The 17,555-nt window shown below is 45.7% G+C and overlaps 1 protein-coding gene across 1 annotated transcript; it reads right to left on the reverse strand.

The window, feature by feature from the left end:
• Positions 1-211: 211 nt before the first annotated feature.
• SPRY2 (sprouty RTK signaling antagonist 2) lies at positions 212-5,214 on the reverse strand. Its single transcript, XM_043892245.1, has 2 exons — positions 4,931-5,214; positions 212-2,020 (listed from the first exon to the last, which is right to left on the reverse strand). Exon 2 carries the CDS (start codon positions 1,967-1,969, stop codon positions 1,034-1,036), a length of 936 nt encoding a protein of 311 aa, XP_043748180.1. The 5' UTR covers positions 1,970-2,020; positions 4,931-5,214; the 3' UTR covers positions 212-1,033.
• Positions 5,215-17,555: the final 12,341 nt, after the last annotated feature.

The raw sequence follows: 17,555 nt of genomic DNA on the forward strand, positions 1-17,555 counted from the left end.
TAAGTGAGTCAAGTGCTCAATTATTTCTCTCCTGATTGCTAGAATTATCCCTGAAAATCACCAAATCTTCACTTTAAAGCAGCAAGCATGAGTATCTCACAGATAAGTGAAACTATGTCTGTCACTGAAATGATATTTCTAAAATGGCTTCTTTTTCACTTCAAAAAAAAAAAAAACCAAAGAAAATGTAAAATAAGACAATACAGCTCAGTTTAATTTCAAACGTTAATATATTTTCTATTTTATATTGAACATATGCATCTGTAACCCCTCATTGGCAGCAACTATCACATCCTCATAAAAGGGGCAAAATCTGTAAGATGCCTCTTAAAATAAATATTCTTCTTTATAAAATAATAAAACTTCAAATAAATATTCTTTACACTAAACAATATGTTGAAAAAAATTAGAAAATAAAGGTTGAATTTTACTGTAACTGTACAATATACATGAAGTCCAAAGGGAAATCAGAGTCTTACAATAAAGGCTTTCTGTAAGGCAAAATACAATCTAAAAACATACTGATTGATTCACATTCTTCCGAATGTACAACATATTAGTATAATATTTTGTGAATGTGCCGTATAGTACGGCACAACTTGTTTTTCACAGTTGCAAATATTATTGTATATACAAAAATATAGCACATTATCTCTGGAGAAAACAACGGGGGTGGGGGAGGGGAGAGGGGAAGTCATCTGCTAATTTACAAATTTTGCAAGTACTATTCACAAACAAAAACTTCCGCCTAGAGTGTCTATTGCTTTAGCTTATGCAACATGTAGGTCACCAAGGTCTGTATCCCATACTCTGAGCTCCACTAGCTGAGTTCTAACAAGCATATCAATTAAAATGGCACATGGATGAAAAAAGCATTTCACTGCAAACAGCACAGGATATCCCAACCCTCTATCAACAGTGCCAAGATTCTAGCTGTTTAGTTGGTTGCATATGTGTGTATTAAAAAAAAAAAAAAAAAAAGAAGGGCGGAGGGAAACAATCCTCATGACTGCAATCTTCCTGATTCATGATGCTATGTTGGTTTTTCAAAGTTCCTGGGTGGGACAGCGGGAACTTTGCAGCAAACTGTGTTTGAATTTTTACAACGGCATCCGGGCCTGTTCACCCGGTCATAACACCCCTGGCACAATTTAAGGCAACCCTTGGCTGGCAGGTAACACCATAAGCAAGGCAGAAAGAGGGACATGACGCCCATGGCTGACCAACGTGTACAGCAGTGAGACTGGCTACAAGAGCACGGGTTGTCCGCACAGTTGTCCTCGTCGTCGTTGGAACAGTGATAGAAGAGACCCTTCACACAGCACACGCACGTCCCGTAGTCGATCACGTTCTGGGCCGAGCAAAGGCACTGCTTGTCGCAGATCCAGTCTGACGGCAGAGGCCTCGGGTAGGTGCACTCCTTGCACTTGCACTTGCCGCAGTCCTCACACTTGTAGGCGTGCAGCCCTACATCTTCCTTGCTCAGCGGCTTCAGCTCACCTGGCTTGAGCTCCGACTTGGGCTGCACCCGGATGATCCTGTCTGCCAGAGGCCCCGAGGAGAAGGAGGATCCTAGGAGCCTCTGTTCGGAGGAGTTGCTGCTAGTACTTGTCCTCGTGCTGCTGCGAGAGCCCGAGCTGACTGTGCTGATGGACCGGGCCAGAGGGGCCCTGGCCGGCGGGTGCTGGGGCCGGGCGGGCTGGCGGGGCTCAGGCAGCCCGTGGAGTCTTTCGTGTTTGTGCTGGGCTGTGGGGCGAGGAGCAGGCTTGAGGCCAGCTCTGGGGAGCACGGTGGGCCCCTCCGTGTACTCATTCGTGTTCCGGATGGCCCTGATCTGATCCAGAGACAGCACGTGTACCTGCTGGGGGAGGGCGTCCCTGGGGTCGGGCTCCCCACGCTGCCGGCCACTGTCACGGGGTGCCTGCAGCAACGGCTGCGACCCGCTGCCACTCTGAGCTCTGGCCTCCATCAGGTCTGGGAAGTGTAGTCACTCCAGCAGGCTTAGAACACATCTGAATTCCTGCGGAAACCAAGAGGAAGCAGACGGTTTACACTCCAGAATACTACCCACTCTCCACCCACCTGGCTTAACTCTTCACTCCCCACGGCCCCTGGAGAAACAGACTTTGAAAATGGAGTGGCTGTAGAGCGTATCAGGACAGCCGTCTGATCCACGCCTGCACCCAAAAGTAAAAATTACAGCTAGGTATCCACTGTTCTTGAATCCTGTGAAGTGTAGTGACACCAAACTCATCTTTGCTTCAATCACATGAGGAACGATTCCTTACTCGTATAAGCAAAAAATCTGCAAGGTTCAGGTTCCCTGTGAAAACTGCAGGAAAGTACTCTTGGAACATAGCATTCATACTGACATTTTCAAAAGCTGAATACCTTTTCAAATTGTGAAATAGGTTTCAACTTATCATGGTCATTTTTGCCTGGAACTTCAATAGATACAGCCTAGAAATTCTTGGTTCCTACTTTACATCTGCTTTTACATTAAACAGCTTGAACTATTCTGTGACTTTACAAAATCCCATAGGATGAAATGACATGCAAAAAAAGGGTAAATACTTCTCTTCCCCAGGAATATACACTTTATACAACAATCATGCATTAACTGTATAGTAGCATGAAGTTACAGAATTGAAAACACATCAATTCAAATCCTGTTAGGTGCCAGGAATATAATAGAGCAAACCTACACCTCGAGCAACAAAAAGACAGGAACTTATTTTCAACATCCCAACAACTTGAGAATCACATATTTTACAACCTGAAAGCCTCGGAGAACATCTTAAATTCTGCAGCTAAAAGACCCGCTCTCCCTGTTTTAGAAATCAATCATGTCAAAACCTTAACTGCTTTTGCCCATTTCCCAAAACCTAATAATTGAAAACATACACTGATTGGTGATAACAGGAAGTGATTTAAAAATTCAAGTGTCACATCGCAAATCTATCAATCCTGACAAGTAACCGCTTAAATTGCCATCCCTCTGTTCAATTTCAAAACTACCATCCTCTTTGTCAACCCAGTCTACAATGACCAAAAACGCGCAAAAGTGGACCTTCATTCAGTCTGACTTTTTAGAAAACACAGGCAGGTGACACACGCCTTCCAATTCGGAAAAAGGCAGAGCTGGAAACCGGATCTCAGCTCCAACAGAAAGGCAGACAAGACAGAGCTGTTCTTAGTTTATCGGCTCTATCTGCGCCCCAACGCCGTCCCCAGCAGGTGGGACTCAGTCGGAGCCCCGAGGGACTTTTCTCCGGAGGACAGACGCAGCCCAGCGGCCAAGCTGGCCCCCTGCGCACAATCCCGGGACGGACAGACAGGCGGGGCCGGGGTTGGGGGCGGGGTGGGGGGGCGCCGCGCAATGGAACCTGCCCTGGAACGGTGGAGGAACCCCTCCCTGCCTTCCCAGATAGAACTCTCCCCCACCCCCAGAGAACTGGCTCCCAGCTCCAAGAGGGAGCAGCTCCTCCCTCAGGCGGAGGTCACAGAGCCCATCGCAGGACGTTCCGGCCAAGGCCCTCGAACGCAGGGCACTGGTTTCCAGCCCCGACTCCGCGAGGAAGAAAGTCCTGCCTGAGACACAGAGCCGGGTCATCTAACCCTGGCACACTCGGCGACGCCACCCTGCGCTGACCTGAGGGGCAATGCCTGCAATGTGCACGCGCCTGTATATTAAAAATATACATCTGTATGCATGTATGTGTTCCTTCAAGTCACAGAAAAATTGCTTTAAAAATTAAGAACATTTTCCAGCGCCCCACGCCGAGCATACAAGACCTAGGTCCCTAAGCCGGACACTTGCCGCGATGCTTGCAGTGCAAAGTAGCATCTTTAGGGGGTAAGGGGGTTTGCTAAAGTGATTTCCGCTGATCCCTCTTCCCCATCGCAGCAACCCCCCACCCCCGCCCCGCGCTCCCTCGTCACCCCCCTGCTTTGAAAGTGCTTTGAAACCCCCCCATTAAGAACTGTGTGTGATCAGAGTAAGGATGAGGGAGAAAAGGACTTCAGCATAAGGGTGGGGCAAACCGACACAGAAACCGCTTTGTAAAAACGCACAAGGTTCCGAATTTAAAAAACCAGCAGCAACCACACAAAAAAAGTGTATCAGTCCATCAAAGTAAAAGAACCCCCCCCCCCCCCAAAAAAACCTAGTCTCTCTTGCCACCTATTTTCAGGTAATGGAAAACGATCATGACCGCTTGATGACTTTCTTCCTGTGCTGGGTCAGCCCAATCGTCCCAAAAAAAAAAAAAAAAGCGTGACCCAGGCCGACCGCGGCGAACGGAAAAAAGAGAAAGCTGCACTTCCGAACCGCGGAGACGCGGCGCCAGGCAAGGCGACGCTCCCACCGTCTGCGTGCTCGCCGCAGTCCACGCTGAGCTGAGGCGGGGGCGTCCTCCCCTCGCCACCCTGTCCTCTTTTTTCCACCCGCGAGGCAGCGACCCGCGCCCCCTTGGTAACCCGGCGCCCCTGCCTCGGGACAGCCTCTCCCGGGACCTGCCTTCCCCGGAGAGAACAGGTTCGAAGTCCGGGCGCTTGCAGGGGCGCCCTGGAAAACACAAAGTGCTTCCCTCCCTCTCCCGCTCTCAGCGCCCAGTTCGCGGCCAGTGCGCCGCCGCGAGCCGGCCGCCACCCCGAGCCCCCCAGCGCGGGCGTGCTGGGTCGTGGGGCCCGGGACACAGCACCTCGCGCGCGCTGCACCCCCCCACACCCCGCCGAGGCAGGCCGAGGCCGGGGTGAGGCTGATCCGCGGGCAGCTCCCGGGCTCCCCACGGAAAACCTGCGGGGTGATTAAAAGGGAGGCCCGAGGAGAGACGGACCCCACTGCCGGTCCGGCTGCACCTACTCCATGTTGCCCACAACGCGCCGGCCGCGGCGCCAGGAGGGGACGAGCCGGCCAAACGCGCCTCACCGTGATCGCGGCTTTGCACCAACCCCTCTCCGTTGGATTCTCTTCTTTCCGCGATGTGCAAATAAATCCAGCCCTGATGCAAACTTTTTGCCTCTCCTTCCTTCCAAACTCTGCTTCAGTCTAACTTCTGAGCGGTTGGCTGGACGAGAAAAGGAGAGGAAAAAAAAAAAAAAATCCGGAGCCAAGTCCTAGCCGAAGAACACTCTGGAGTTCGGGGCTGGAGGCGACCCCCCTTCTAGAAGCGCACGCGGAGTATTTCCTTTTTTTTTTTCCCCCCTTTTTTCTCAATGAACTGGAGGCCGAAGCGCCAACGGCGAATCTCCTCTCCCAGCAGATGAGCGAATGAGAAAAGAAAACGGCCTTCGCGAGGACCTAAGAGCCAGATGGCCAAGTCGTGCGGCCGCGGCCGCGGCCGAGCGGAGGCGGCGCGGGGGCGCGCGGGGTGGCGGGCCGGGCCGAGCCGGGCCGGGCGGGCGCGGGGGCCTGGGCGCTGCGCGCTCCGCCGGCCCCTCTCCTCCGCTCGCGCTGCGGCGCGCAGCTCTCGGCGGTGCAGACTGGGCGTTGTGGAGGCGCGGCGGCGAGGCCGAGGCGGGGGCGGTGGGTGCGAAAGAGGAGGAGGAGAAGGAGGAGGAGGGTTTGGGGCCCGGCCGGGGGGGCTCGCCGTTGGCCTGCGCCCTCGCCTTTCCGGAGGAGGCAGGGAGCTCTGCGGCGGCCGCGGCAGCAGTAAATGGCGTCATGTGGATCCGAGGCGGAACAGAGCAGTTGTTGTCCCAGAGGATATATCGCATCCGGTCCCAGCTCATTGGCTCCGCGGGGCTACATTCACTCACACTCCAGCGCCCGCCAGCGCTCCGAGCCGCAGGAGGCATTCAAAAGGGCAACCGCGCCGCCCCGCGCGTACCCGGGCCGCTCCTGCCGCCCCGGCCGCCGTCACGCGCGGTGCCCGCGGGGCCGGGCTGGGCACGGCGGGGTCAGTTGATCTAGTTTCAAGGAAACACTGACCTTAAAGTTTTCCCCAAAGGCCAGGAGGACGAACCTTGAGCTCGGCAGATTTAAGGAACTTTCTCCCCGCCACTAGGAGAAGGGAATAAACGTTTCAGACTAATTCCGGACAGGCAGTGTTAGCATTAAAAACCAGTTGCGGGTTTTGAGACTTTCTTCGGAATCCATTGCAAGACAGGCTCTCCCCTTTTCTGTTCCCCCTCGAGGGGGCGACGGGGAGAGAAGCAGGGGGAGGGGAAGGGGAGCGGGAAGTGAGGTGGGAGGGCTATTGGTTTATCCTTTGTCTACTGGATTAACCCGATTATACACCAGGCACCGGGACAAACCGCCACCCCCACCTCCGAGCGGCGTACGAGAGGGGCGGAATGCAGATTCGGGTTTCAAGTACCTTCTGCTCTGGCCGGGATTTGCTTTTGATGGTGTCAACTGTAGCTTTTCGGTTTAATATTAGATGTTGTTCTAACAGAGGGAGTGAGCTACAGATGGAAGATTTCTGAAGATCTTTCTTACCGTTTTGTTTCACGCAATTGCTGATGGAAATGCTACAGTCTAGGCCTTTAAAAAATTTAGTTAACTCCGTCCTACACACGTACACGATTACTAAGGGCCACATCACGGGCTTCTGAAATGGGAGGGGGCTCGCCGTTCCATTGCAGATTTCTTCCTCAACTAGAAGAATCATCTCATTTCCGACTCTCCTTGTCACGTAGAACATTCCCCAAGAAGATTCTATTGTCCATTTGCAAGGTGGTCTATTTTCCCACTTACAAAAAGAAATGTAAAGATAGAAAATGCATACATATGCATTGCTCTAATTGCCGATCGTTTACGAAGAAACGTGCAGGGACGTGGGAGCACCAATGGGAAATTACTCCCCCCCCCCCACACACACACATTTCTTAATATTGGATTCTGAATGATTTACAGAATGGTTTTACTTTACAGGGAAGTACGGTCAGAACTCCCGAATAGCACCTGCGACCTCGCGGTCTTGGGGTTAGAGTTCTTGAAACTGCTAGGAAAACGTGGTGCTAGATTTCCCGGGTCTGGCTCCAGCCCACCTCGGTTCACAACTGCCCTGGCGCTCGCCGCCCTGTCCCGAGCCCTGGTCTGCGGACGTCCCGGGCGCGTTCCCTGCCACGCTGCCCTCTCCCCTGCCTTCTCCATGTTTCTCTAGGGCTCCTCGCCCGGGGTTTGGAACCAGAGGTGGCAGGGGAAGTGGCCTGCGTTATTTCCGGACGCTGGCCTCCCGTCCCCCACCCCCCACCCCTCGGGTTCGGGTGGACCGGGCTACGTCCGCCTGCTCCGCGGCGTCCCCGGGACGATGGGGCCGCCGCCAGCCCTGGCCTCTCCCCCGACGCCCGGGTCCTCAGGTCCTCCGAGGCTCGGAGCGGACGCAGGCGCCGCTGCGGCTCCCGGCCCGTCGGGCCACCAGGGGGCGCCCACTCGCGCGGCGCGGGGCTGGGGTTGCTTTCTTCAACGCGCTTCCACGAGGGCAGCCGGGGTTGCCTTCCAAAATGTACCTTGGTCCGGCCGGTTCACAAAGAATAAAAAGACGTTTTTCATGTAAGTGCAACAGCAGGTCCCTACCCTCTCCGCGGACACATTCCGTTTGAATGAAAATGAGGGGCCCAGGTGCTGAAGAACGCCAGCTTTTCCCGAGGGGGACGGAGTTGGCGGCCAAAGCCAGCGTGGTCAAGGCTGACGGGAGCTCGCCGCCTGTCTGGCCAACAAGTCCCGGGCCGAACAGGTGAAAGAAACCCGACGGCTGCTTTTTAGGGGACACTTGTGCTCAGGCTGTGTTTCCAGCACTGCAGGAGCTCTGCGAAAACACGCTGTTCGGGCTCAAAGCATAAAGTGGAATTTAAGTTAGACGCTTCTGGCTGTTTAGAACACCTGTGTTTACAGAGTCAATAGGGAAGAATCTAGGAATTTATCTTTCATGAACTAGAAGGAATTCTGTGTAATCTAGCTCACCCAACATCCGGTTTGCAAGCTGGGAAAACATTTAACCTATACCTTAAGCGCAATGTAAAAATGAGAATCTGTTGGGTTCTTTCTAATTTACTCCTTACTATTTTTTTTTTATTATTATTCATTGTTGCTACTTTCCGCACGTGGTGTATAAAGCAATGTCTTGTGCCTCCACGATTACTTGTGATCCCGAAGAGGAATTATGTTTCTGTGTGTGTGTGCGCGCGCGCGCATGTGCATGCATGCACGCCTAGTGAAGTGTTTGGTGTAGCTATTATAATGTGTCCTAAAATTGATTTCATGTTATGTGCCAGAATTATAACGGGTTAATTTGGGGAGATACTTTTAGAGTTTTGAAAGAATGTTCACAATGCAGTCTATTTTCAAATGTGTTGTGGAGAGTTGGAGAGAGGGAACCCTAATTTGGGAACAGGTGTTCCTGCTTGACTGATGTTGAAAAATGCCCAATCCTTGGAAACACCTGCCACACCAACACTTACCTCTAAGTTCTCTGGAGGCACAAAAGTAACAGGTGCTCTTAATCACAGTCATTGAACGGTGGGATCTTATTTCTGCCTTCTTTTAGTTTTCTGTATTCATTTCTTTGGACTTCATTTTGTTAACTATCACTTGCTGACTCAATCGTTTTTGTAGTGTCCAACTCTTTTCAACCCTACGGGCTGTAGCCCGACAGGCTCCTCTGTTCGTGGGGTTCTCCAGACAAGAATATTGGAGTGAGTTGCATTTTCTTCTCCAGGGGATCTTCCTGACGCAGGGATCAAACCCCAGTCTCCTGCACCTCCTGCATTGCAGGTGGATTCCTTACCCCTGAGCCACCTGGAAAGCCCTTTATTAACTCTGCTGCTGCTAAGTCACTTCAGTCGTGTCCGACTCTGTTCGACCCCATAGACGGCAGCCCACCAGGCTCCTCTGTCCATGGGATTTTCCAGGCAAGAGTACTGGGGTGGGGTGCCATTGCCTTCTCTGTTATTAACTCTAAGTACCTTCAATTTGTTTTTTCCAATGAGGCAGTAAATAAACAGGTGTGAATTTTGCCTCCCGAAGTCTTCCATAGACAGTGTAGACTCTTATTTACCAGTAGGTCTGTTGGACATGTTAAGTCAGATATTTTCAAGGTTGCACTTACTCATCTAAGCTTCTGATTTATATCATAGTAACAGGAGAATGTAGTTTTAAACAACTCTAGTTCCAGTTTTTTTGTGAGATTGACTGAACCACTTGGCTTTAGTGGTTTAGATCCAGTTTTGATAACCAACTGTATCTTGCAGTGATATGCTGTTTTTGAGACAAGAACATTGATTGTTTTATTTATTTTTTAGTTTATAACATAGACTTATCTATGTATTCATATTTAAAGATGGCCCAGTATACACAACACTGTATACTGCTTCCAAGAGTGAAAATTGAGTATTTCAATTGCCTTAATAAATTTATGCGTGGACTCTTTTGGGAGGGACCTTCCTAAGTTAAAGGCTTTGCAATAATGACCTTTTGATTTGACAACCAGGACTGTAGTCATTTTACTTTTCGAATTGCTTTGAATCTCCAAATTCTGTAACTGTTACCTCTTGGAGAGAATTGGGAGTTGCTACAATAGAAATTCAAACTAGAACACTCAGTTCTTATCTACATCCCTAGGAAGACTGGGAAGAGCTTATCTCTGTATCTGACCTTCTTTGGTGATGTCCTTTTATCCCTAGCTAGACTGGGGGAAAGATCTAGAGTCATCCTTGGGTAAGAGAAGTGATGGGTTGATCTTGAACTGGAGGCTCTGGTTGGTCTGGTTTTTTTCAGAAATCTTATGGTCAACCTTGAATCTACTTGGTGATTTCTACAGGTTGATCAGTCTTCCTGCCAGCTCTAGGAGCTTTATTACTACGATTTATGAAAAGTCAGTTATGGACTGAATTTCTGTAACAAGGCAAAATTTCTCTACTGGCCAACATGATTTTTTTCATTATATTACCATTATATTTATCCCTTGACGTTACAGTCAGGCTTCTTTTGTAAGACTGATGTCTGGAGAGAAAGTCTAATTGGTGAGACCATTGTATTGTTGCTTTGCCTTTCCCCAGACAGTCTCATGTTTGTATGTTTTATTCTGTTTTTAACATTTGGTCCCTTTATTTTGGGGCCTCCCTGGTAGCTCAGTGGTAAAGAATCTGCCTGCAGTGCAGGAGCTGCAGGAGACACAGGTTCAATCCCTGGGTCTGGAAGTTCCCCTGGAGAAGGGCATGGCAACCCACTGGAGAATCCCCTGGAGAATCCCCATGGACAGAGGAGCGTGGCGGGCTACAGTCCATGGGGTCACAAAGAGTTGGACACGACTGAAGTGACTTAGTACACACGCATGCCCTTTATTTTGGAATCTTTTTAACCTAGATGCTAAAGTAAAAACCACAAATTGAAATGAGTATTTGGATATTACTAAGATTTTAGCCTCTGAATAGTTTTGGGTTTTATACTTCCCATTATGTGGACCTGTGATCAAAAGGGCATAGGAAGTTCAGCTTGTTCTCTAAGGAAGATGTTGAACACATTCTATGATAGTCCTTCTTATAATTCAGATGCCATAACATCTAGGCTGCCAGCCAGTCCTGAATTAATCTTAGTTAATAGGTCAGGTCTAAAAATGTTCAGTTTGGTAAATGGAAGACGGGTGCATACTGACTCAATTTCTTCTTCCTGTCTTGGTCCTTTGGACAGGAAGTGTTATGAAGTTACAGTGAATTGTGAATCATTTGAGGATATTGTGGGGTTGTATAAAACAGCTTTTCTATACAAACTGTGTGTTGGGTGTGACTATTCAAAAGGCTAATCTGCCCCAAGGATCTGAGGGAGTATATATCCGGACTGCCTTGGACTTAGTGGGGCTGGAACTGAAAGTAGATTCTTTACCATCTTATTCTTTCAAAAAACCAAAAACACTGATTTTGAAATTCCTAATCGTTCACACTCAGTAAGTGCTTTCCAATGAATGAATGAAATTAATGAATGTAATTAAGTAAATTTTTTATTAACTTTAATTTTCTTAAATACAGAGTTTTAAGATTTTTTTTAATGACTAAACTTGAGTCATTCTGTTAACCTAGAAATTACTATTGTGTTTTGTGTAATTATTAGCAAGTGACTGAAATAAGTCTGTTAAAGGCATGATTTTTAACCCCTGAAATAGTAAATATTATAAAGTTTAAAAATAAATCTTTATGGAAATTTTATGAGCTTGAAAGAAAATCTGTAGGGAACATCTATTCTCTAACTGTATAATAAAGAAATTAGCAAAAAGACTGATCATGGGGAAGCTAGAGTATACTAAAAGAAAACTCATGAGTTTTTTCCTTCAAAAATGCATTTGGCAAAAGTCTAAATATATTAATAATTAAAATTAAATAATCTGTAGCTTCAAATTTAGAAGTTAGCACTTTGCTAACTTTCAAGAATGCCTTTTTAAAATAGCTTCCAGGAAGTCCCCAAATAGCGGACTATTTTTGCCTTTCAGGTTCTTTGTGAAAATTCTAGCCATTTGGGGCAAATTTCATCAGGATGCCTTGATGCTCAAACTTGGCTTTTCATTTTTCCTGGGATAAAGATCCAAGTCCTTAACCCAACTCCCTGGTCCTACTGTCTGTCCACTTTTCCTTCCCAACCTTTGTCACACCCACCGCACCCCCTGCTTTCTGCTGCTATGAGTATTACTTTTGTATATGCAATTTCCCCTTTCACTTTCTGGCCTTTTGCTGTGTTAACTCCTACTTATCTTTCAAATCTCTCTTGTCCTCTTAGAAAACCTTTCTTCTGACCTTTTGACTCAGTCAGATCTCCCTTGTTCTTCTGACCATCTCTGCTGCAAACATTCATGTAACAATTGAGTGATCATTTATTAACTGTGTCCTTCGCTATATTGCAAGCTCCATGTGGTCTGGAATCCAAGTGGGTGCTCCCTGCCATTTAATCCCCAGCACTGAAGGGCCTGGCACATATAAATATCTCAAATATTTTTAAATAAGACGAATGAATGAGTGAGTCAGGTAATTAACCTTAGTTCCCACCTATAAAAGACTTGCTGTTGGGATTGGATGATATAAAGTAGCTACAAAGGCTAGTATATGAGAAATTCTCAATAAGTAGCAGTGATAATTTCAGTTCAATTGGGCTTGGTAGTTTATTTGGTAAAGATAATTGTTTTGCCTCCATATTTTCAAAAGTTTTAAAAATTACATAAGTGCTCAGTTGCTCAGTTATGTCTGAGTCTTTGCCACCCCATGGACTGTAGCCTGCCAGGCTCCTCTGTCCATAGAATTTTCCAGGCAAGAATATTGGAGTTTGTTGCTATGCCCTTCTCCAGGGCATATTCCTGACCCAGGGATCAAACGTGTTTCTTGTGTCTCCTGCATTGGCAGGTGGATTCTTTACAATATGCGCCTCCTGGGAAGCCCCCAGTTTGATTTACGCATTTTACTTGTTTGTGTTTATGTAGGAATAAATATAGAGATTTAAAGCATGTTTCAGTGACTGTTATTAGCTATACTCAGCTGTTAATGGTATTTCTACAGAAACGTTAACCTTATACTGATTTTTGTTTACATGAGTTATGAGCGAAAGTTGCTCAGTCGTGTCCGACTCTTTGTGACTCCATGGAATTCTCTAGGCCAGAATCCTGGAGTGGGTAGCCTTTCCCTTCTCCAGAGGATCTTCCCAACCCAGGGATCGAACCCAGGTCTCCCACCTTGCAGGCAGATTCTTTACCAGCTGAGCCACAAGGGAAGCCCCTTCTCGAAAAACTAGAGCACTTTAGAGAAGGTGGAACCTATTTAGTTGATGTGGTTGTTTCTGGCTGGAAGTTCTCTTGCTTTAATTACTTGTTCAGAAAATATAGATGCTTGAGAAATGTGAGTTCCTTCTTATTTGAGAGTGATATTTAGGCTCTCACCAACAGTGAATTTTTAAGTGTGTATCTTGGAGATGGAGCCTTGTGTCTGAAATGGTGTTGGAAGTTCCATCCTCTGTTAGGAAGAAGATGCACATTCGGTTACAGTAAATGATGTGTAACAGAGGTGTTTGTTGTACTTCAGAAGGCAATGATGTTTCATGGTTTTCAATTCTTTGAGTCATGATGATCCTGTGAAGGTGAAAGTACAACTCAGAATAATATTTAGAGTCTTGAACTACATCACAAGTCCTGTTCTCTAGCATTTTGGGGAAACACTTGTCAACTACTCTTTCTTATTCGATATCAACATGGAGTGGCCTTCTGGGGGCAGGGTTCCTGTCTTCATGGTCTAGGAGTTGCTGGCTTGATCACTTTGCTCAGTGGGTTTGAGATGAGAACTTGCAAGTGTCTAGCTGCAAGGAGCTGACAGTCTAAATGGGAGATGAGGCAAACAGCCATGAAAACACTGGAAGCCATTTAAGGGCATCTAGTAAGTCACCTGGGCTTCCTAGGGGGCATTAGTGGTAGGGAACCTGTCTGCCAATGCAGGAGACATAAGAGATGCATTCGGTCAGGGAGGATCCCCTGGAGGAGGGCATGGCAACCCACTGAAGTATTCTTGCCTGGAGAATCTCCATGGACAGAGGAGCCTGGCAGGCTATAGTCCATAGCAGTGTAAAGAGTTGGACACAATTGAAGCTACTTAGCATGCATGCACTGAGTCATTTTCAGCTGGGGACTGTTGATGCTTGAGGGCTTGTTGGTTCAGCAGGGCTAAGAAGAAGGCTTCCAAAGGAGACACCTCTGAGCAGGGCAGTGGCCCAGGTATTAGCTCGCTCTGAACCTCAGTGTGCAGGTCTGCTATTCTCCCATTTTGGCAGTACCTGGCTCAGAGGATAAAGCATCTGCCTGTAATGCGGGAGACCCGGGTTCGGTCCCTGGGTTGGGAAGATCCCCTGGAGAAGGAAATGGCAACCCACTCCAGTATTCTTGCCTGGAAAATCCCATGGACCACAGAGCCTGGTAGGCTACCGTCCATGGGGTCACAATGAGTCGGACACGACTGAGCGACTTCACTATTGAGTGGTTTATTAAAAAGCTAAGACTCTGAATGTATGCCTAGGGTGTGGGTGAAAAAGACCCTTAATGTCTCCAGTACTCTAACTTTAGAAAGGAGTTCAGATAAGACAGTTTTAGAAAGAAGCTGAAATATTTAAATTTCCCTAAAATATTCTGTTAATATATACAAGTCATCCTGGGAACATTTCAACCTCAGACAGGGCCAGGGTTTGTGGCAACAGACAAATGATTATCTTCCCGTTTTTTGTCACCCTTTTGTCATGAACTTTGTACAACTGTTAAAATAAGTTTCTTTTTAAAAAATGAATTTATTTTTTTACTGAAGGATAATTGCTTTACAGACTTTTGTTGTTTTCTGTCCAACCTCAACATGAATCGCCATAGTATACATATATCCCCTCCCTTTTGAACCTCCCTCCCGTCTCCCTCCCCATTCCACCCCTAGGTTGATACAGAGCCCCTGTTTGAGTTTCCTGAGCCATATAGCAAATTCCTGTTGGCTATGTATTTTACCTTTTTTTTTCTTTTTTAAAAATACTTTTTAAAATTTTATATTTTGGCTGCATTGTGTGGCATGTGGGATTTTAGCTGTCCAATCAGGGATTGAATTTGGACTCTCTGCATTGAAAGTCAAAGTCTTAGACACTGAACCATCACAGAAATACAAAATAAGTTGCTTTTAAGGCTTACCTTTTTTTAAAAAAAAAGATTATTTTTAATTGGCAGATGATTGCTTTACAATGCTGTGTTGGTTTCTGCCATACAACAGTGTGAATCAGCCATAAGAATATCCACCTATGCCTTACTTCTTTTTTGTATTTTTGGACTACTTCTCAAGTTATTGGTGGATTGAAACTTCTGAAATCTAAAATAATACCCAATGTCCTAGGCCCCAGGGGCTTCAGAGGCAAAGGGCACCATCCATGTGGCAGTCATTAGCACTGCAGCTCAGCAGGTGTGATAAATCACATTATCAGGATTGGGAGGGGTTTAGCATGCTTGCATTAAGACAGTAGAGATTTTACCAAAAATCTCTGCTATCTTTTGATGATCAGTTTCCATCAATTTATATTGAATACATTGTGTTCCAGAATTATCCCAAGATAACTGACCTTGCTCTGCTTTTTTCTGTATCACTGCCTCCCAAATGACAAATGGATTAATTTTTTTTCTGAATTACATGTTCACAGTAAGAAGAAAATAAAACTCACTCAATTCAGAAAACTATGAAGAAGTAGAAGTCCCACTCACAGGTAATATTTGATGAATATTTATTTTAAGATACTTTATTGCTAGTCATTCGATTTTCTCTTTTTGAGGGCTTGGAGTTCAGTTGTTTTGCTTGAATAAATAATGCTGTGGTAAGCAGTTTTGTTCCTATATATTCATGCATATATCTTACCCTGCTAGGATACATTCAAAGAAGCAGAAATTTAATCAAATTTATGCATATTAAATTTTTTGATGCTATTGCTAATAGCTCCCCCAAAGATTTCTCCAGTTTACATTTCTTATTTCTTTTTAAATTAATTATTTATTTATATATATTTAATGATTTTTGACTGTGTGGGGTTTTTGTTGTTGCACGCACAAGTTTTCCCTCATTGCAGAGAGAGGGGGTCCCTCTCTAGTTGAGGTGCACTGGCTCCTCATTGCAGTGGTTTCTCTGGTTGCAGAGCACAGAGCTCTCGAGCGCATGGGTTTTTGTAGTTGCAGCTCAGTTGTTATGTGGCATGTGGGATCTTTCCGAATCAGGGATCAAACTAGTGTCCCCTATATTTCAAGGCAGATTCTTAACCACTGGACCAAGTGGTAAGGGAAACCCCAGTTTAAATTTCTAATTCTAGTTAAGAGAGACTGTTTCTCCATAAGTCCTACCAATAGTAAGTTTTGCCACAGTTTTTCACCTCTGCTTATTTATAAGTAAGTCATGATATCTCAGTGTTTCATTTTGTATTTCTTTGTTTAGTTCTGAATTTAAACCTACATTTTAATTTTTCCTGGACAGTAGCATTTTTTCTCTGTGATTTCAATTTCACATCCTTTGTTCATGTTTTAATTGGAGTGTTGTTCGTTTGTTTATTTTTGGTTACCTCATTTTAAAATGCAATTATTTCCCCCATTTTCCATTTGTCTTTCAAACTTTGGTATTTTTGTTGTTGTTCTGTTTTGTTTTTGCCATATACAGACATTTTCAATTTGTTCATGAGCTCATGCCTATTTTCATTTATGGTTTCTGGCTGTGTTGCTTAAGACAGCTTCTTGACTCTCATAGTAGTAAATTATAAATTAACATTAAAGATCAAAATCATTGGGGATAATGTGGTACAAATAGTTAAGCCATGTATCTTATTGGCATGCTCATTAGGCTAAATTTGAAGGAATAATAATAATAATATTTGGATAGTGAGAGGTAAGGATGGAAAATGGTTCTGTTTGATTCAAAGCATGAAATTTCTGGCCTCTAATTAAGTTGGGGTTGTCAGATTAAGAATCCACCTGCCAATGCAAGACCCAAGAGATGTGGGTTCGATCCCTGGGTCAGGAAGATCCACTGGAGGAGGAAATGGCAACCTGCTCCAATATTCTTGCCTGGGAAGGCTCTGCCAGGCTCCTGTCCATAGGGTCAAAATGAGTAGGACATGACTGAGCATGCTACACAAGGCCAGATTAACAAATAAAAACACAGAACACTCAGTCATGTTTGCATTTCAGATAAACGACAAATAAACAAATAGTTTTTTTTCATAAGTTTGTTCAATATTGTATTTTATCTGGTGACCCTAAATTAAGCAAAGTAAGTAAATAACAATATGATGGTATTCAAAGTAAAAGCTAGTCATCTCAAAATGTACTGCTACCGTATGTATTGAGATAGTTAGGTTATCCAGAATATATTTTTTTTGGAAAAACTCTATGACATCCTATAGATGATCCACATTCTAACAAAGGTTTTTTTTTTTCTTTAATGTGTGTTGCATGTCTACACAGCCAAGTAGAAGTATGAATTGAACTTTACCTGAGACCTAACATACAGTTGGTAGTGGTTTAGTTGCTAAGTCGTGTCTGATTCTTGCCACCCCATGGACTATAGCCTGCCAGGCTCCTCTGTACATGGGATTCTCCAGGCAAGAATACTGGAGTGGGTTGCCATTTCCTTCTCCAGGGAATCTTCCCGACCCAGGGATCAAACCCAGGTCCCCTGAACTGTAGGCAGATTCTTTACCAACTAAGCTACGAGGGAAGCCAGTTAGCCACATTCAGTTGGAAAATTGTACTTTTTTCCAATAGCAAGGATTCTTGTTTTATTTTCTAGATCAGTGATTTTTGGCCCTGACTACATATTAGCATTACTTGCGGAGATTTACAAAGGTTATATGACAAGATCCTTCCTGTAGAGTCCATTTTAGGTTGGTCTGAGAGGGGCTTTATTGCTTATTTGCCCACTGCCTGTTTCCTCACCCATAAAGTGGGGGTGAAATTATTTCCTATGTCCAAGCTCCATCATGAGAGTTAAATATGTAATGCTGGTGGAGTTTTAGAAGAAGTCTGACTTGTAATCACTCTTAAATAAATGAAAGTCATGTATTGTAATGAAACCGTAAGAAACCTAGCTCA

This window comes from Cervus elaphus, chromosome 30 (genome assembly GCF_910594005.1).
Source record: "Cervus elaphus chromosome 30, mCerEla1.1, whole genome shotgun sequence".
Taxonomy (NCBI): domain Eukaryota; kingdom Metazoa; phylum Chordata; class Mammalia; order Artiodactyla; family Cervidae; genus Cervus; species Cervus elaphus.